We start from the raw sequence: 22,088 nt of genomic DNA on the forward strand, positions 1-22,088 counted from the left end.
TTTATTACCCTACTTTGGCAACGTCCGCCACAGAGGGCGTGTATTTCCTCGAAAAGGGAAAGAACATGATATTTTTACAAGGTCCTACATTCTAAAACATATTATTCACAAAATAAAAAAAAATAAAATAAGATTTTTTCTGCCAAATTAAGGCTTAACAATCCCTTCCCCGGTGCCAGTGTATACCGATAACACAGGCGGGGTTACCATTCCATTATCATGCATTGAATTAAAGACTACAGTTCTCAAGACGCATGAGGCGGGGTACCAGCGAGGGATGATAGGTGAGGGTGAAGGTTTGAAGGGTGGGATATGGCGTGAATTTACTGGGTACAGAGGAATAACACCTGAGTCCTCAGGAATGGCAACGCATGGGGGGTATCATGGGCGAAACGGTATACTCTGTTATGTACATGGTACTGCTCGTGTCTATAGGCGACGGTTACCACTTACCATCAGGTGGGCCGTCAGCTTGTTTGCCATTCTAAGTTGTATAAAAAAAAAAGATCCGATAGTCTATCGTGACTAACAATAAATCTATCACAATAGTTTCCAGGGGGAACCGCGTAGAGGTCGAACTAATAGGGTATATTGCTAGCAATGTGCATTGTTAATTCTCATTACTACCAACCCCCTTTCCCCCCATCAGGGGGGGGGGGTGGCAGCTTGTTTTGTATTCTAAATACAAAAAATAAGAAAGAACAAAGCGAAGGTTTGTCATAAATCTCGCAGTGCCGGCGACCGGCGACCGGCGGCCGGCGGCCGGGCCCGGCGGGGGTCATTAGTCACCGCTAGCTAACTGCCACATAATTAATTAGCTCACTTTTTGCTTAATGTACAACGCAGGCCGCGTCGGGAACACTACACACGCACCACACTCCCAAATAAGCTTTCACGATCGAAGCCGCTTCCAACCGACTTAAAAAATAATTGTCTTCCACAAAAAAACTGTATCAATTGTGGCAAAACCAGTCATTATTATTATAAACAGCTCAGAAATATCTGGAGTAATGTTAAATAGCTTTTCTCAAACATGCTTGGAAATGTGAGCTTTTTTGACAATCTTCTTAGAGATAAATCAAAATTGCCGTACTGGCCAGATACATGCGGGCAGCGGCCGGCAAAAGTTGTATGAAAATCCATATCTGTCGTGTTTTGCGGCCAGATAGATTACTATGTAAACTCATATCTGTCCTGTAATTTAAAAATCGAATGACCTTTTACTTAGAAACATGGCTACCAAGGAGGTAACTAATAAAAGGTTTAATTTAAATTTCGAACTGGCTTGCAAATAGAGAGCTGTTTATTGCAAAAAGAAAACAAAGGAACATTATGGCGCGTGAAAAATTACTATTGTTTGTTATTCGTCAATAAACTTAAAAAAAAGTAAAATTGTGTTTTTGATTTCCGCGCATTGTTTTATGACAAAAGTATTATACAAGTCTTGGCCACAACTAGGCATTAATAGACTCACGTATGTGTGCCTCGGCTACGCCTCGGCCCATATTTGCACGTTCGTCCATCAATGCCTCAGTTGCTGGCCGCTGCAGTAATATACTATTATTATAATTTTGTATGTTGGTACGCTAGATTTATAACATTGATTTGATTTTCTATACACTGCTGCTATGAATTGAGAAAAATAGCAATTGATGGTATATCTTTCGTTCTCTTTTTACTAATTATATATATATATATATATATATTTTTTTTTTAATGGGTGATAATGGAATGGTAACCCCACCCGCGCTATCGATATACACTGGCGGGGCACCAGTGAGGGATGATAGGTGAGGATGGAAAGGCAGGTCAGTTGGCCCATAGTGACGAATTCAACAAGAATTGTTCACGATGGTTTCCAGGGGGAACCACGTGGAGGTCGACCTGACAGGATATATTGCTATAGATATTTGGTCCCATTACTAACAATCCCTTTCCCCCCACTAATTATATTTGCATAAGAAGAAAAGAGGCAACCGTATGATTTGCAGTTTTTATTTTATCATTCCGTCTATGTAATTCTTTGTTCTTTGGAATAGACTGAATCGAAAAAAATTAAACTAGTTTTTTATTATTTTGAAATGATATTCTGAGTTTCATGCAGCCAACTCTCTCTTGTCTATGATTTAGGTACCCGTAAATGTCGAACGTGCCGTACACGCCCTCTGCAGGCAGTTGGGTGTCTTTGTAGTGGTATATATAATCGTTGAAGAGGTATAAGCCCTGAAACCAAATAAAACTGTCATGTGATTGGATGAACGAGCATGAAGTATAGAACAAAGTCGCTTCCCGTCTGTCTGTTTTTTTTTGTACTACTTAGGATAGCAAACAAACTGACGGCCCACCTGATGGAAAGTGGTAACCGTCGCCTATACACACGAGCAGTACCATGGACATAACAGAGTATACTGTTTCGCCCATGATACCCCCCATGCGTTGCCATTCCTGTGGACTCGGGTGTTATTCCTCTGTACACAGTAAATTCACGCCATATTCCACCTTTCAGACCGAAACGCAGCCATGCAAACACAACTGCGTCATGGTTGAAACACGAATGGGAAAGTGATGCCCAAGCAAACGACTTTTGTACAATGTCTCCCTCTGGTAATATATCTGTATGTTTATGTAAATAAATGATTAATTAATTATTTACAATTATATACCGGCGGTATAGGAAAGTAGAAGGGATACGTCTCGGCCGCTGTGTGGCACTGGCCGTCAATCGCGTCTTTAGTGTATTCGTATATGAAGGGGCGGTACGCTGAACTTCTCACTCGGTGGTCAGCTCCGTCCAGTTTGGTGTACTCATATGTTACCTAAAGAGGGGGGAAGATCATTGGTATGAATGAATGAGTGTACTTTATTTGCATTATACAATATAGGGAATAAGCAAGACAATAAATGTAACGATACAGTTGTATGAGTACAGTGAGGCGGTCTTATTGCTGAGAGCAATCTTTTAAAGACAACCTTAAGGTAACGGACTAATTGTTGTACAAGTTTTTTGTTTTGATGGGTGATAATGGTATGGTAACCCCGCCTGCGCTAACGGGATACGCTGGCGGAGCACCAGTGAAGGGTGATAGATGAGAATGAAAACAGGGCCAGTTAGCCCATCATGATGAATTCATCAGGAATTAACCATGATAGTTTTCAGGGGGAACCGCGAGGCGGTCGACCTGGTTGGGTATATTGCTGGCAATGGGATTCTCAGTCTCCATTACTAACAATCCCTTTCTCCCCCTGTTGTACAAGTAGGTATTGTGTAATTTAAAAAAATTAACAGAATAAAACATTAAGTTAAATAATTATGAGTATTAAGTATATATAAGTATAATAGTCAAATAAATAAATAAATAAATAAATTTATTAACTATATATGTATAATATATAATCCCAGACATGTTAAATATGTACCTTTTTTTATACAACTTAGAATGGCAAACAAGCTGACGGCCCACCTGATGGAAAGTGGTAACCGTCGCCTATACACATGAGTAGTACCATGGACATAACAGAGTACACTGTTCCGCCCATGATACCCCTCATGCGTTGCCATTCTAGAGGACTCAGGTGTTATTCCTCTGTACCTTGTAAATTCACGCCATTCACGCCGAAGGTTTCGAATTCGATACGAGACCTTATTCATGATGGGTTTGATTTCTTTACGGGTCCCAGTTTTTCAAATTGTTTTGAATATGGGTGTTCTGGGTTAGGTATACCTTAGAGATTCGTTGCCTGGATCTTCAGAAAACAGGGTACGCAAGCTTGGGGATCAGGTGATCGGTATATTTACAATATTAATGAGTTTTTGTAAGCTATAAATTTTTTTTTTATACCACTGAGGTGGCAAACAAGCATACGGCCCACCTGATTGTAAGCGGTTAATAATAAATGCTGTGACATTGACTTAGTTTGAAATTTAAATTGTAATTTTAATTTTATTGGACATTTTTATCATTTTATTATTTGTAGTAGCTTTATTGACTGTTTGTAATGCATGACCAAAGTGACACTCGTACTAATAGTGATTTATTGTATATGTAATTGAAAATTAAATATATAATGTACCTGTATAAAATGGCCAATGGATAAATCCAATAATTAATATTTGTATGCCATTTGATGTGGCGAAACATAATGGACATCTTATAAACTTCACAAATGCAACACCTTTTCTACAATGTTTCTAGCAAATAAATTTCATTTCATTTAATTTCATTTTATTTATGGTACTCACTGAGAAATAATCGTCAATCCCATCAGGCAAATACAAGGTCCCATTAAATTCACCAGCTGTGCTGTTCGGCTTATGCAGGGTCATGTAGAAGTTGCTCGGGTATCGGGTGGCACACGAGCCCACACTGTCTACGGACCAGCTGCCAGGGCCCTGTGAATATAACGAGATAACTGTCGTAGACTTGCCTTTAAAAGTCTTTCCAAATTCAAAGGTGTTGTTGTTTAGCAGAAGATCTTGGGGAGAAGAGAATTGTTCGTAATGGAGTCTGATAGCCCCACTGCTGGAGGAAGGGATTGTTACTAATGCGGACAACCAGTCCCATTGCTAGCAATATAGGGTACATTGCTAGCAATCAGGCCGCGCTCCAAGTGGTACACCCTGGAAACCGTCGTTCTGAATTACCAGCTGTATTCATCACGGACTCAGGTGTTATTCCTCTGTACCCAGTAAATTCACGCCATATCCCACCCTTCAAACCGAAACAGAGGTGACAAGTGACATCGGTTTTTTTTGTGGGACTCAATTTTTTATTATTACTGTATTTCTGAATGCAATAAATAATAGAAAGAGTATAGAATCAAACAATTATTTCCAAAAACACAATTAAAACACTCACAGACTCATCACCAGCGTATAAATCCAATGTGCTGGTGAACATGGAGGTTAGCAAACTGCAGAATACAATTTTTATCATAATGCGCAACTTCTAGAAGGAACAGCCGGGCGTGAACAGCTGCGGAGACCACCTACTATTACGTATTACATATATTTTGTTTAGAACAATTCCTTTATATATATTTACGTCGTTGCATATGTTTTTCCGAAATACATGTTTACTTTTAAAATATATATACGCACTTGCATGTAATAAATACATTAAATAAATATAACTATGTTTGTTTAAAATTTTATATTTTATAAATACAAAATACAAATATATACTATATATATATGTTTGTTACCCGTTACCGTTGGTAGCCGATTCCCGCGGCGTTGCCCGCTTCTAACTATGCAGTTCCCGTATATCATTCCCGTTGGAGCTCTTCATGAATCCGGTCTTATATTGTCGGCTGTAGCCAGCGAATCATTGATCATCAACCGTGAAGCAGTTGTGTTACAGGGCACAGAGGGATAACACCTGAGTCCTCAGGAATGGCAACGCATGGGAGGTATCATGGGCGAAACAGTATACTCTGTTATGTCCACGGTACTGCTCGTGACTATAGGCGACGGTTACCACTTCACACACACACACATATATATATATACATATACTTAGTACTTTTTATTTCGCATAAATTCATTATATATATATATATATATATATATATATATATATATATATATATATATATATATATATATATATATATATATATATATATGATGACACAATCAATAAATACAAACTAACCTATATCATTGATTGTCGTTAAAGGTCGCCTAGCTGGTTGAACAGCACGGCTTGCGCCGTCAACGCACTCTGTAATAAAAGAAAAGACTGTTTCCATGCTGTGACTAGCGTAGAACTTAGAATGGCAAACAAGCTTACGGGCCACCTGATGGTAAGTGGTAACCGTCTCCTACAGATATGAGCAGTACCGTGGACATAACAGAATATACTGTTTCGCCCATGATACTCCCCATCATACGTTGCCATTCCTGAGGACTCAGGTATTATTCCTCTGTAACCTGTAAATTCACTGCCATATCTCACCCTTCAAATTAAAACACTGCCATGCAAACACAACTGCTTCACGGTAGAAACACGAATGGGACAGAGGTACCCAAGCAGACGACTTTTATATAAAGTCTCCCCTCTGGTAAATAATAATAAGTGTTAATAAATAAATAAAGTAGATGTTAAATGAAAGACAAATAGAATTAAGGATTTTTTTATTCAAACATAACCAAACAATAATAGTCCATGTATACAGTATAAATAAAGTCCAGTTTATAATAGCAGATTTTATTCTACAAAAAAAAAAACCAACTCTAACCGCGGCAAAATCAGTCATTTTAATTTACAATCCAAAATTACAGAATCAATTTGAATTCAGACATAAAAGTATTTTTCCAAATCGGTACATAAATGACTGAGTTATGGGGCAACAAACATAAAAAAGTAATAAAATAACTGAATTTACAACGTTCTCCTTTTTTTGAAGTCGGTTAATTGTTTTTTTTTACGACAGTGAAATGGCGAGCAAGTTTAGTAGTTCAGTATTTTTTGATGGGTGAAGATGGAATGGTGACCCCGCCTGCGCTATCGGTATACGCTGACGGGGCACCAGTGAAGGGTGACAGGTGAGGATGAAGGTAGGTCAGTTGGCCCATAGTGACCGATTGAACAAGAATTAACCACTATGGCTTCCAGGGGGAACCGCGTGGAGGCGATGGAAGTAGTGGCGTAGCTAGGTAACCAAAGGCCCTGGGGCAAAACATAAACCAGCCTAAGAACACAGGGGAGTTCCCCGCAAGTTTCAGACAAAGATGTTCGAGACTTGTTGGGAATTCCCCTGTGTTTTTTCAATTAAATTGGCATTATTAAAGTCGCATTCCTTTTTTTTTAGTTAGTGATAATGGAATGGTAACCCCGTCTGCGCTATCGGTATACACCGGCGAGGCACCAGTGAAGGATGATAGGTGATGATGAAAGTAGGTCAGTTAGACCATCGTGAAGAATTCCACAAGTATTAACGACGATGGTTTTCAGGGGGAACCGCGTGGAGGTCGACCTGATAGGTTGTATTGCTGGCAATGGATCACTTAGACCCCAATACTAACAATTCCTTTCCTCCAAAGCGCGTTCCTGGAATCTGGTTTATTTATATTCCGAATGCGGAAGAAACTTTCACTAGTTCAATGTTTATAGTTTGTAAAGCGGAGTCCAAGGGGCCCCCTGAGCTTGGGGCACCCGGGGTACTGCTCCGTCTAGAGCTTCACTAGCTACACCACTGTATGGTACACTAAAACGTTGTACTGCATTCTCTAAAACCTTTATTCGACATAATAAAAAGATATACTGCAACTGAGTTATTTATTTATTTATTTAAGTTACAATAACAGTTTGCAAACAGAAATGAGCATGCCATTAAAAAGAAAACAATACAAAAATGTATCAATACGCAGTTTGCCAAGCTTACATTGTAAACATCGTTTAACACTAAGTTAGAAGTAAACGTTATAACATATTTATAGATGTACATTACATTTCTGATTACAGTTATGATCCAAACTTATTCTATCTCAAAACCATACAACGACCTCTTAAACCCAATAGTACTCTGATAAAAGATATATGTATATGTGTATGTATGTGTATGTAGGTATATTGTATGTATATGTGTATGTATGTGTATGTATATGCATATATGTAGGTATATATTTATGTATATGTATATGTGTATTTGTACGATAAAATATAATGTAATTCATTTAATGTTGGCTGTTTAAAAATTGTACACTGCTGTATCCGCTGACATTGATGCACCTTTCCACTTTGGGTGTTGCTGGAAGAGAACTCTATCAGAGTTAAGCTCGCCTTTCTACTTTTGTTTACCACTGTCATATTTTTATAACTAATGTGTACAATAAAGTATTAAATAAATAAATAAAATAAAGATATCGAATCCTTCGCTAATTTTGTTATACGATTGACACATCCGATGAATGGGATTATTATGTGAGACATTATTATTGGTGGATGGAATACCGAATAGCCGAGGATGTCTGAAAGAATGCTTACACGCAATCAAGTACAGAGAAGCTGTTAATGATTCATTCAACAATCCATTCGCAATCTTAGACAGCAAGCGCAGATCACCAATTCTACGCCTCGTTTCCAAAATTAAGAATCAAAAATACTTCATACGTTCCTCGTAATCACGTAAATTTCGTTTTAAATTAAATTTCCTTGTAATGCAACGAAGGAAACCAGCTTGTACTGATTCGATTCTATTTATGTCTACTTTAATATATGGGAGACCAAACTAATGCACAATATTCCAAATTATTCCGAACGAGAATTTATACAATATAACAAACGTGGTAGGTTTTTTAAATGGTTCAGATGTACGAATTACAAATCCAAGCATTTCTTTAGCTTTATTCACAATAGAATCATAATTCAACTTAAATGACAAGGGGGAAAGGGATTGTTAGTAATGGAGACTGAGAATCCCATTGCTAGCAATATACCCAACCAGGTCGACCTGCTCGCGGTTCCCCCTGGTAACTATCATGGTTAATTCCTGATGAGTTCATCATGATGGGCTAACTGGCCTGTTTTCATTCTCACCTATCACCCTTTACTGGTGCTCCGCCAGCGAATCCCGTTAGCGCAGGCGGGGTTACCATACCATTTTCACCCATCAAAAAAAAAACTTAAATGACAATGTATTGTCAAACTAAACTCCGAGGTTCCTTACTAATTTAGTATATTTAAGTTTTTTTTATCTTTAATGGTATTATAGTATGATATTGCGTGTTTTTTTTTGTAAATGTAATGTAATTAAAACAAATCAAGAAAAATAATTTTATTGATTTGTTTTAATTTAATTACTGTACACATTTTATATGTTATAATCTGTTATTGCTTATCTTATCTTATATTTGCATATGGGGTCAGCTAAGCTGTTGCACGTCGACCCATTCGGATCTTTTGTGCTCCCCCCTGCCTTATACCATAATTTCATAGATCCTTTGTGTTGCTCTAACGATATCTCGTAGTTTAAGATATCTGTAGTCCCCTGGTTCTGGATAAGCCGTTCCCAGTAGACTCATACGCATACTTGCCAACGAATCGCAGTTGCACATCAAGTGTTCCATGGATTCCGATTTCTCCCCGCACAGTCTGCACAGTGTGTCCGAAGATAGACCCATCTTGTGAAGTACATGCCTTTATACTACACAATCTGTTATTTCTTAGTAGTTTTTATTTCGCATAAATTCATTATATATATATATATATATATATATATATATATATATAGTTAAACTTTTTGAAAAGAGCAACAGCTGGGTTTCTCGCCCGTTCTTCTTGGCTTAAATTGCGTTCCGAATGGGCGGTGATGAAGAAACAAATGACTATTAAAAATGATTACATCTCAGTTTATTTGAATTAAAATATTTATTTCTTATAAAATTACAGATAGATACTCTTTATTGTTTCCACCAAAAAATATTACAATAGTAAACTTGTTATAAATATAAACAATTACAAGAAATAATCACAATGAGAGAACAATGGGCGGACTTACTTGAGCGATCTCTTGCAAGCAACCTTTGGATGGAGAGGAGTAAAGTACTTTTGAATTCTTAATATTTCTATTAAAAAATATATAAATACCCACCACTAGATGGAGTGACGACCTCAAATGCATTGCAGGTAGTCAGTGGATACAGGTGGCTCAGGACCGTTCTTTATGGCAGTGTATGGGGAAGGCTTATGACAGTTAATGACTGATACAATATTGATAATGTTCTATAGAATGGATAGATGCTTATGGATTCGTAGATTATAATATTATAACTCTTTATTTAAACTGTACAGTGAGCAGTGAACAGCCGTGGATCTGCTGCCCGCGGACCAGGTACGCGTTCACCTTGTAGGTCCCGTATATCCCAACGGTGGGCAAGTGGTAGTCCTGGTACTTGTACACGTAGTCGTCGAACTTGTAGTTGTTCTGTAAACGACACATTTAAACTATTACACGCGATTATATCAGAAAGAGCAATTTTTCTTTATACCACGAAGGTAGCAAACTTGCAGCCCGTAACTTCACCTCTAAACGAGGCATCTTCAGGCAAATTAGTAACTCTTCGGAGGCTAGTGTTTTTTTTATACAACTTAGAATGGCAAGCAAGCTGAATGCCCACCTGATGGAAAGTGGTAACCGTCGCCTATAGACATGAGCAGTACCATGGACATAACAGAGTGTACTGTTTCGCCCATGATACCCCCCATGCGTTGCCATTCCTGAGGACTCAGGTGTTATTCCTCTGTACCCTGTAAATTCACCGCCATATCCCACCCTTCAAAATCGAACACAGCCATGCAAACACAACTGCTTCACGGTTGAAACACGAATGGGACAGAGGTACCCAAGCAAACGACTTTTGTACAAAGTCTCCCTCTGGTGATAACCGTTTGGCATCCAAACTGCAAATCCTTAGCATTCGAAAATTTATGGCTAATATGGAAGGTTGTGGCACTTCTGGTAGTAACAGTGGTGGTAAATCTTCGAGTGTTGGCAGTCACACGCGTACTAATGGTAGCGGAATTAAACAAAATAATTCTAAGCAAACAATAAGTTTCAAAACTAAATTGCTGAACTGAGTTTGATAAAATTTTTATATAATTAAGCTGTAAGTATGTCCTTTCAGATAAAAAAAGAATTTTCCAAATCGCTTTACAAATAACGGAGTTATGAGGTGACAAACATAAAGAAAAATACAATCGAATTAGGAATTTAAAGTCCCAATTCGGTTGTAAATTTATTTATTTATTTATAAAAGACACACCAACAATATGCTCACAACAATTAAGCAGACAATATACAATGTTATAAGTAAGTAAAAGTGAAAAACTACTATTAAAAAATGCTTAAATCTAAGTTTACTTGAACGAAAACATCTCACTCCTCACTACCAAGCTTAAGGTCATATGAACACATCAATTAAAGGTGTATACAGCTCTCACAGATAAGCGTCAATGTATAATAAGTAACAATTATACAATTAGAGAAGACCTAACTACCAATCCAATATTATTAATAAGCCTAGTAAACTGCACTAAAGAATTACCAAAGATGTCGATATCATGGCCAACGTTTACGGCTTTATTATGCGATGGTAACATTCTGTTGAGGGGAGAATTGGATCCTAAGTTAGTACGACAAGCGTATGGTGAAAATGTGTTAACTATTTTAGCAGTTCTAATATTGAAATTATGTGGTATATACACGTGTTATATACGTGGTGGTACATACATACATATCTGTCACGCCTGTCTCCCATTAGGTTAGGCAGAAACAATGGAACGCCAAATGCTTCGATTCAAACGAACCTCTTTCGCTTCCTCCACATTCATCAATCTTTTTACACACGCTCGCCGGTTACGGGTACTTTTAATTTGGCCCTTCTTCAGCACGTCGCCTATTTGGTCGACATACGTCCGTCTAGGGCGACCTCTACCGACATCTCCATTCATTCTTGCTCGATAAATCTCTTTCGTAATTCTTCTTTCATCCATCCTCTCCAAATGACCAAACCATTGTATGTGGAATACTGACCCGAGGCACTGGGAAGTAGAAGGGATGCGTCTCGGCGGCGAGCCGGCACTGACCCCTGTCGGTGTTCACGGTGAACCGGTACAGGAACTGGCCGAAGGACTGACTCAGCGCCCTGGTGTCAGGTCGGTCAGCATCCAGCTTCGTGTAGTACAGCGTCATCTAAAATACAATATTATTGTTTTTTTTTTTTGATGGACGATAATGGAATGGTTTTCCCACCGGCACAACGGTATACACTAGCGGGGCACCAGTGAAAGATGATTAGTGAGGATGAAAAGGCAGGACAGTTTTTTTAAATGGATGATAATGGAATGGTAACCCCACCTGCGCTATCGGTATACACCGGCGGGGCACCAGTGAAGAATGATAGGTGAAGATGAAGCAGGTTAGTTAGCCCATCGTGACGAATTCAACAAGAATTGTTCACGATGGTTTCCAGGGGGAATTACGTGGAGGTCGACCTAATAAGGTATATTGCTAGCAATGGGGCTGTCAAACTCCATTGCTAACAATTCTTTTCCCCCCAGGCAGGTCAGTTAGCCCATCGTGACGAATTCAATGATAAATTAGTCACGATGGTTTCCAGGGGGATTTACGTGGAGGTCGACCTGATAAGGTATATTGATAGTGATGGGGACTAACCTCCCCATTACTAACAATCCCTTTCCACCCAATATTATTGTATTCAACCGTGCGGTCCCAGCATAGAATAGGCCATCCCTTCCTTTCCCGTGAGTGTCGGTAGATGCGACTAAGGGAACTTAATGCATATATAGCAGCGTTCTTCTTAAAACATCGCCAAAGACGTAACTGCGGTTGTCAACTCGCCTGTCAAACGTGGTAATTATTGGCAAAACCCCTTGGGGAGGTCTATGTCCAGCAGTGGACCAGCTAACGGCTGAAATGATGATGACAATGAGTGTATAATCACCTCTTCTATAATCCAGTTGCTAAATAACAAAATAGCAACTGAAAATAAGTACTATCGTAATTTAATCGACTTCCAGCAGCCGACATCCAAAGCATATTTGTATTACAGAAACGTGCTATTCGTGCGATTTATTCTACGGCAAGTCGTGAATCATTAAGAGAGAAATTTAAGTTAGCAAACATTCTTCACCGTAGCTTCACAATACATATATTTTGGGGGAAAGGGATTGTTAGCAATGGAGTTTGACAGCCCCATTGCTAGCAATATACCTTATTAGATCGACCTCCACGTGGCTCCCCCTGGAAACCATCGTGAACAATTCTTGTTGAATTCGTCACGATGGGCTAACTGACCCGCTTCATCCTCACCTATCACCCTTCACTGGTGCCCCGCCGGTGTATACCGATAGCGCGGGTGGGGTTACCATTCCATTATTATCCATTAAAAAAATTCACATATTTTATACGCAAACATTTTGTATATACGCAGGAATCTTCAACTGTTTCTCAAAAACAGCGACCTGAATAATCTTAACACTAGATACAAATACAAACTTGTTGTTGCGAAGTGTCGTTTAGATAAAATTAATAGGTCTTTTATGAGAATGGGCATTAAATGTTATAATAAGATACCGAAGGATATTTTGGATCTGCCTTTTAATAAGTTTAAAACTGTTATTAAAAAACACTTATTGAACAAAGCCTGTTACACACTAAACGATTACTTGAATGACAAGCGTGCACGGTGTTAGTGGATCATGCGCGGGCTTTAAACGACCATGTAATTTTAGACATGGTACCTACATTTAAATGTAATATAAAAAATTTCTCGTGTCACGGTGTTTGTTACCAAACTCCTCCGAAACGGCTTTAACGATTTTAAGGAAATTTTGTGCGCATATCGGGTAGGTTTGAGAATTGGCCAATATCTATTTTTTGTACCCTTCAATCACAAGGGTGGCCCACCCCTAATTTTTTTTTATTTTTTTTCGTCAAAGTTTTTTATTTTTATTTTATTATGATTTTGCATTGAAAAATACACACAAATTAGATTTTCACGCTTTTACGATCTATCCCTGTTTTTTAATCGCGATTTTTGTATGCCGCAATAGGGTTGCAAGATGGCAATCGAATATAATAATTGTAGTACGATAAATATTCATGTATAGTTCTAGAAATAATGTATACTCGTGTGGTAAAACAACGTTTGTCGAGTCAGCTAGTAAATACACATAATGTTAACAGAGATTTAAAAGAGTAACTGTTGAGCTTCTCGCGGGCTCTTCTCAACAGATAACAACTCTCCGAACACTGCAGTAGGTTTAAAACAAATGACGATTTAAAAGTGCTTGCAAACAAGTTGTAGTGATAGGCAATTTGCTTTGTATAAACTAGGTCTGGGCTCGATTCCCGGTCGGGTCAATTTAGAAAACGGTACTTTTATGAATTGGCTCGTGTCTGGTTGCCCTTGGTTGTTTGTCGCCTCACAAAACATTGTCCTAGCGTGAGGAGCAGGCGATCGGTGTGTCCATGTGGCATATCAACACTTACAGAGTGGGGCGAAGGGATTGTTAGTAAAGGGGAGGTTAGTTCCCATCGCTCTCAGTATACCTTATTAGGTCGACCTCCACGCGGTTCCCCTCGGAAACCATCGTGACTAATTTATCGTTGAATTCGTCGTGGGCTAACTGACCTGCCTTTTTATCCTCACCAATCATCTCTCACTGGTGCACGGCCAGCGTATAGCGATAGCGCAGGCAGGGTTACCATTCCATTGTCATCCATAAAAAAGAAAACTTACAGAGAACGTATTGTCGATTCCATACGGCAGATTCATGACCCCATCGTACTGGTCCGCGGTGGTGTTGACGGTCGCCTGCGAGAGGTATAGGTTGCTCGGGTACTGGACGTCGCACGAGCCCACCTCCTTCACCGACCACTGGCCTGGACCCTGCAGAAGTGTCTGATGTAGATCATGTTTGAAGTCAATGTACATATGTATGTATTAATATTGTATCTTTCAAATATATATATATATATATATATATATATATATATATATATATATATATATATATATATATATATATATATATATATATATATATATATATATATATATATATAATGATTTATTATTTATGTAAATATTTCTAATTTAAATTTCTGTCTTGCACTACTACTGCCCAGTCACTACTTCCTATGCCATTGTGTTAGGTTAACTGGAGGAGATCTCTTTTAGAGATAAGTTCGCGATTGCTAACATTGTTATTAACTTATTGTTGTTACTGTATGTTTAAGTGCAATATAATATATATATATATATATATATATATATATATATATATATATATATATATATATATATATACATACATTGGCAGTGTTTCAGCAAGGTACGACCATGTACATTTGATGGTATTGCCTATGTAACAAAACATATGGAATTATTAATTTAATTTATTATATTAATATATAAATATTATGACATTTATATGCATGCAATCTGTAGTCAATGTTGTGTACGCCTGCTATAGGTATGCATGTCAGCATGGTACACAAAAAACGTTATTTAATTTATGTATAACTAGCGGCCCGTCCCGGCTTCGCACGGCTGGACATTTTCACAACATTTTAAAAAGTGGTTATTGTGACATAACGATAATAGTTGGACATATAGTGTCGCAAAGTTTTTTGTAGTTATTGATATTTTCTTCAATATTGTAGAACATACTTTTGTTCTATCACCAATAGTTTCCGCAGCGCACGCGATTAAAGATATTTTATAGCGTTTTTTTTAGCACCTCGAGTTACGTTACTTAAGTTTCAGTAAGGATCCCTAATCTTTTCTAGCAATAAATATAGCCTATATTACTCAGGATGAATGTAGCTTTCTAATGGTGAAAGAATTTTTGAAAACGGCAAAGTAGTTTTTGAGTTTATTCATTACAAACATACATACACGCAAAAATACAAATCTTTCCTCTTTATAATATTAGTGTAGACATGTAAACTGTTGGTGTGCCTAATTTGAAATAAATAAAAATAAATAAATATATTTTTATGATTCTGATAGAATAAAGAGTTAAATAAATAAATAAAATAAAAATAATTCTATTTTTTTTTAAACCGCACATCGAGTGTTTGCACGTTCTAAAGGTTGACTGGCAGAGAAAGTCTATGTCCTTTTGTGTCACATTTTATTGGCGAATAAAGTTTAGATTAATAAATTTGTATACTGGAGGTCTACCTATGAAATGAAATTCCGAATTTTCGCGCTCAATTTCGTGTTTTTTTTTCGTGCCAAAATTGTCCCTATAAATGGAGCTTAAGATTTCATTTGTCATAAATCCTACTATAAAAGTACAAAGGAACTATACTTTAGCATTTTTAATATTTTTAAACGGTACGTATCATGTAATTTTAACATCAAATTTGTGTTTCGTTCGGATTCGAAATTTCGGAAAACATTTCATGGTAGGACTCGCGGCGTGTGAGTTCAACTCGCACTTGGTCGGGTTTTTTTTTAATAAATAAAAAGTTTCAAATACTCACTTGAGCCAATCCATTGTACAAGTTGAAAGTGCCAAGAAATATAGTGTTCAGCAAACAGCAGAAGATTGTCTCCAGCATGTTGTGATCTTCTAGAAGTATGTAATACACCGGCGGTGGACCTATACTGTGTTTCATTATACGTGGATGCACATTTTATACGTTTTGATGTTTTGTTATTTTTTTTTAACTGCATAAAGAGTCGACAAAACACTTGCATACAGTATGCATCAAAGGTTTTTACTTTTATTTGTATTTTTTTTTTATTTCTTTACCGACTTCAAATAAAAGGGCTCCTTCCTTTTATTTGAAGTTGGTGTCGGAAGTGTGGCCCCGGCATTTTCAGGGTCTGCAATGCGCGTGTAATACCCCTGGTATTGGATACGGTAACCGTTTACGATCAGGTGGGCCGTATGCTTGTTTGCCACCTCAGTGGTATAAAAAAAAATACTCTGTTACCATCTTGGAACCATCGTACTGAATTTTAGGTGCATTCATCACGATTGGCTAACTGACCTGCTTCATGCTCACCTATCATCCCTCACTGGTGCCCCGCCGGTGTATACCGATAGCGCGGGTGGGGATACCATTATATTATTACTTTTTTTTTACAACACAGGGGGCTAACGAGCATGCGGCTCACCTGATGGTAAGTGACTACCGCCGCCCATGATCACCCGCAACACCAGCGGCAAATGCAGGTGTGCTGCCGACCTTTTAAAAAGGAATATATTCTTTTCTTGAAGGTTACGTTGTCGTATCGTTTCGGAAATACTGCTGCTGGAAGTTGATTCCAAAGAATGGTTGTGCGTGGAAGAAAGTGCCTTGAAAAACGCACGGTGGAGGACGCGCCAATTTTTTTTATTATTTATAAAAAAATACAGCATAAAAAATGTGTATTTACAATATGAACCTGTTTTGTTGAACGCTTTACAAATATAACTTAGAAATGTGTGCACAGGTGTCCACTGAGTAGCCCGTTGTTATTGCAACAAATTGTTTACTAAAATAAAACATTCAAGAAATAAACTGAACTGCGTAAAAAAAACAGTAACAGTCTGGAAAAACAAGTTTACGGTTTATTCTGTGGGGTTACTGTTCAGAAGGTCAAAGATAAAAATAGTTGGTTTTTTTTTTATCTATGCAACTTAGAATGGCAAAGATAAATGTTTAAAATTTCTCCAATCCTTACCTTATGATGATACAGAACATCTTATTAAATTTTCCGAATGAATTTATAACTTTTTTCACACCTGCATAGATACACAAATTCACATACACACACTCATACACACATTCACACATACACACACACACATTTACACACACACATACACTTTTTTTTTTAAGTTAACATGTAGGCTACTGTATTTAAATTATCAATTTTTTGTTAATTATTGTAGTTATTAGTATCGTAGTTGGTTGCTAGATATGGCAAAATGTCTTCGTCGATGTAACTAGCTACCATACGTTTTGAATGTCTGTTTTGGAATCCTGCAATGAGGAGGAGGGCGTTGATATTTTATTACAGCTAAAATTTTTGTCTCCAAATATAAGTGTTATTTTAAATTATATATATTGTATAAGTGGTTATATATTTATGTGTATATTAATAGTCTAGCTAATATCTACCTGCAGTGATATTATTTCCTTTCTTTCACTCCTATAATCTCATAATGGACGCACTACAACAATCAATGAACACAATGATGGAGCTTCTTAACGCAAAGATGGTAACATTCCAAGAGGATCTCCAAAGGATAAGTACTACACCAGCCACAATCTCCTCATTGGCGGCAGACTTCACCGCCTTTCGGTCATTTGCAGCTGAGGTGATGAACAACCTACAACATCAGGTACAAATACTTGCACGTCAAATGGAACAACTTGAAATGCGCAGTCGACGCAAAATCTTGCTGTTCCATGGGGTTCAAGAGCGTGGGGGCGATGACTCTGCTTCGGAAGTAGTCAGAATTGTAACTGAGCACTTTAAACTTCCTGACTTCTCTGCAAATGACATCAGTAGAAGTCATCGTCTGGGACGATCAAGCGCTGACAAACCAAAGCCTATTTTAGTAAAATTCCGAAATGCAGCTACTCGTAATAAAATATGGTTTGCTAAGACAGCATTGAAGGATAGCGGCGTCACTATGTCAGAATTCCTGACCAAGTCTAGACATGATGCATTCATGGCTGCTCGTCAACAGTTCGGAGTGAAGAGATGTTGGACTCGGGACGGCTATGTGATTGTAATTACATCAGATGGTTTAAAACACCGAGTCAGTACTGTCGACGAAGTTCAAAAACTCATCCAGGTTTCTGCTGCAGTACCAGTAAATTCAGGTACCACAAAGGCTTTAGGAAAGACAGACCCCGCCAAGGTCACTGCTGCTGCTTCGTCTCGCCTAAAACGGGACAAGAAGAAATGACGGGATATTGTACCTAAAATAATCTTATTGTTATTGTTGCTAAACATGACTTAAATGTACTATCATGATTATTGTTTTATGTACCTACGCTTATCACTAAATGTTAATAATGCCCGTCCGTTACGCTATTTTTTTTTTTTTTGTTATATGTATAGTTTTTTTCACTGAGGAAGGTATCGTTGATTAATGTATATTAAAGTAAACATTGACTATTATTCCGCTGACAGATTGGAGCAAAGAACACCTATACCTCCATATTAGAGAGACTAAGTTAGAGTTAGAATTTTTTTTTTCTACCTACACCTTTCAATTAATATATTATGTATCTGTCAATATCATACTAGCTGTCAACAGTCAAAAGTATAAAGCTAGGACCACAAGCACTGTTCTTAATCTATGATTATAATGTACATGAAATAGGGTGACTGAGATATTTATTGTGTTACATTCATTTTCACTTATTATTTTTTACTCTAAATAATGTGCGTAATTTTAATTCAACTTTTATATTGTATCTACATAACTTTCCACTGATGGGTAGATATAGCAACCTTGTAGCATTTGCATTTTTTTTTCTGTTTTTTTTTTTTAGGTTTTTATTTTCTTTTGTTGATTTATTATTTTTTTTTATTATAATTTATATTATTATTTTTGTTGCACACAAATATGAATGATGAACTTGACGAAAGTTACCATACAATCTTCTCAGCTACAGATGATAGTTATCACAGTGTTTCTACATCTTTAGATGAAATCTTACAAACTAAATTCTTGGACGTTCCTAACAATTTCAATGTCTTACATATTAACGCGCAGAGCATACCAGCACATTATCCTGACATGTTAACGTCTTTCAATGTAAAAAATATCCACGCTATTCTTGTCTCCGAGACATGGTTGAAGCCATGTCTCCCTTCCCTTCATACTCTTTACCAGGGTTTAATTTAATTCGCAACGATCGTACTGGCAAGGGTGGTGGTGGTGTTGCTATTTATCTTCGTTCCCATATTCCCTATAATATAGTTTGCTCTTCAAATAGTCTTGATCCTTCAAAGGAAGCCGAATATCTTTTTATTGAAGTCTCCCTCTCTCACTCCAAAGTTTTACTAGGAGTTTTTTATAGTCCGTCTTCCACTATTAATTATTTTTTTCCTTTAGAAAATCTTCTAGAAAACATAATTCCCTCTTATGAACACACAATTATTATGGGAGACTTCAATACTTGTCTCCTTAAAAATGACTATCGATCAAATTGCCTCATGAAAGTAGTTGACGCCTGCAATCTCGATATTTTACCGCTTCAAGCTACCCATTTTTTCCCTAATTGCTTACCTTCTTTACTTGATCTTATCATAGTTTCCTCTCCTCTTCTCGTCGCAAAGCATGGCCAATGTACTGCTGATGCATTCTCTTGTCACGATCTCATTTTTCTTTCTTTCAAAACCCGTCCCCCAAAACATAAACACAAAATCCTTATGCAGCGTAACTTCGGAGCCATAGATATTGATCTTCTGCGAAGGGAAGTACTGGATCTGGACTGGGCATTAGTTCATAGTGCCAATACTGTTGATGATCAGATCGTAATATTTAATAATCTCATCACTGAGGTTTACGACCGTCATGCGCCTGTCCGTCCAGTGCGTGTTAGACATCTACCTGCACCTTGGTTGACAGATGAAATTAAAACCATTCAGGCGAAAAAGAACAGAGCCAAGTCTAAATTTAAATCTGATCCCACAAAATATCGTGAACAGTATATACGTGTTAGAAATCACTGTAATAAGGTGTGTAGAGAAGCTCAACGACGCCACTTTCATAAATCTGTCGAAAATGGCAACCCAACCAAAGTTTGGAAATTTCTGAAGTCGGTGGGGATTGGTAAGAACCAAAGTTATGGCTCCCAAAATATTGATATTAACAGCCTTAATAGGCATTTCTGCTCTTCCGCTGTTATTGATAACACCACTAAAACAAACACGATTAATTACCTTTTTTCTATTCCAATCCCTGACTATTCGCCTTTTTTCTTTACTCCAGTTGCGGACTGTGATGTTGAGAAGAGCCTGCTAGCTATTACTTCTAATGCTGTGGGGTCAGATGACATAAGTCGTACTATGATCCTTCCCATTCTTGACATTGTCCTTCCCATTATTACATTGGTTTTCAATAATTCCTTGTCCTCGGGAGTTTTCCCTTCTGTCTGGAAAAACGCACATATACTTCCTCTCCCTAAAAAACCCAATCCAACATCTTTTTCAGACTTCCGTCCAATTTCCATTCTTCCATTTCTTTCTAAAGCTCTCGAGCGACTTGTCCATCAACAACTAAATGAATTCCTATCCAAGAATGATCTTTTTAATCCCCTCCAATCAGGTTTCCGTGCCGGTCATAGTACGACTACTGCTCTTGTCAAAATCACCGACGATATCCGTCATGGTATGGAAAACTCACAACTTACGGTTTTAACATTGTTAGACCTAAGTAATGCTTTTAATACTGTCGATTTTGATATATTATTAGGAAGATTGCGTTCTCTCAACATATCTCCAGCCGTAATCGAGTGGTTTCAAAGTTACCTGAATGGGCGCCAGCAACGCATTCGTACTGAAGATGGCTCTTCATCATGGTGTCGCACGCTAGCTGGTGTACCTCAGGGTGGCGTCTTATCTCCTTTACTTTTTTCGTTATTTATTAACACCATCACTATTCAACTTCGCTCTTCCTACCACCTTTATGCAGATGATCTTCAAATTTACTCACACGCTCCATTTCATGAGTTAGACTCTGCGATATATTCAATAAACAAAGATCTGGCACACATTTCGAGCTGGTGTAAATCATTTGGATTAACTGTAAACCCTAATAAAACGCAGGCTATTATTATCGGGAGCCCCAACTATATTTCAAGAATTTGCTGGGAAAATCTGCCTAACATAATGTTCGACGGGATATCTGTGGACTATAAAGATTTTGTAAAGGATCTCGGAATATATCTTGACAGAACGCTATCCTGGAGCACCCAAATAACAGAGATTAGTAGGAGGGTCTTTGCGATTGTGGGCTCACTCAGAAGATTACGTAATTTTTTACCTATGGCCACTAGAGTTGCGCTTGCTCACTCCCTTGTCCTTCCCGTCCTTGACTATGCTGATACCTGCTACATTGATCTCACCGAAGACCAACTTAATAAACTTGAGCGTCTCCAAAACCTGTGTATTAGATTTATATTTGGACTTCGTAAATACGACCACATCTCTAATTTTCGCACTCAGCTCAAGTGGCTCCCAATACGTCGACGCCGAGATTGGCATATATTATCTCTTCTTTATTCCATTCTATTCAATCCTCTTACACCTCACTATCTTAAAGAGCGATTTATATTTCTCGGTGAAGTTCAGAGTCACGCTTCGCGTACCTCAAATAGTCTCCGTTTAAAAACCCCAGCACATACCTCCGTGTACTACACCAAATCCTTTTCCGTTCAGGCAGTGCGCCTATGGAACTCGCTGCCACCGTCTATACAGAGTGCGCAATCCTTGGCTTCGTTTAAAGGACAAGTCAAATCACATTTTCTTTCACTGTAGTTACTCTTTTCCACTCCTTTGTAATTTTTGGACTAGATTTGTCATATTTCCTTGTGTG

The 22,088-nt window shown here is 37.8% G+C and overlaps 3 protein-coding genes across 3 annotated transcripts in view; 1 reads left to right on the plus strand and 2 right to left on the minus strand.

Annotated features, from left to right (window-relative positions):
* The window catches only part of LOC128200120 (Kv channel-interacting protein 1-like), a 129,781-nt gene that overhangs the window by 14,760 nt on the left and 92,933 nt on the right, over positions 1–22,088 (plus strand). The gene's annotated exons all lie outside the window — the stretch shown is intronic.
* Positions 1,989–4,980, minus strand: LOC116413775 (uncharacterized). Its single transcript, XM_052892413.1, has 4 exons — positions 4,857–4,980; positions 4,241–4,390; positions 2,664–2,816; positions 1,989–2,223 (listed from the first exon to the last, which is right to left on the minus strand). The coding sequence occupies exons 1-4, from the start codon at positions 4,932–4,934 to the stop codon at positions 2,056–2,058; spliced, it is 549 nt and encodes a 182-aa protein (XP_052748373.1). The 5' UTR covers positions 4,935–4,980; the 3' UTR covers positions 1,989–2,055.
* Positions 9,332–16,138, minus strand: LOC113510907 (uncharacterized). The gene is made up of 4 exons (XM_052892414.1): positions 16,021–16,138; positions 14,267–14,416; positions 11,536–11,694; positions 9,332–9,927 (listed from the first exon to the last, which is right to left on the minus strand). The coding sequence occupies exons 1-4, from the start codon at positions 16,096–16,098 to the stop codon at positions 9,778–9,780; spliced, it is 537 nt and encodes a 178-aa protein (XP_052748374.1). The 5' UTR covers positions 16,099–16,138; the 3' UTR covers positions 9,332–9,777.

The sequence above is a fragment of the Galleria mellonella genome, unplaced genomic scaffold (genome assembly GCF_026898425.1).
Source record: "Galleria mellonella isolate WM207_F2 unplaced genomic scaffold, CSIRO_AGI_GalMel_v1 utg158, whole genome shotgun sequence".
In the NCBI taxonomy this organism is placed as follows: domain Eukaryota; kingdom Metazoa; phylum Arthropoda; class Insecta; order Lepidoptera; family Pyralidae; genus Galleria; species Galleria mellonella.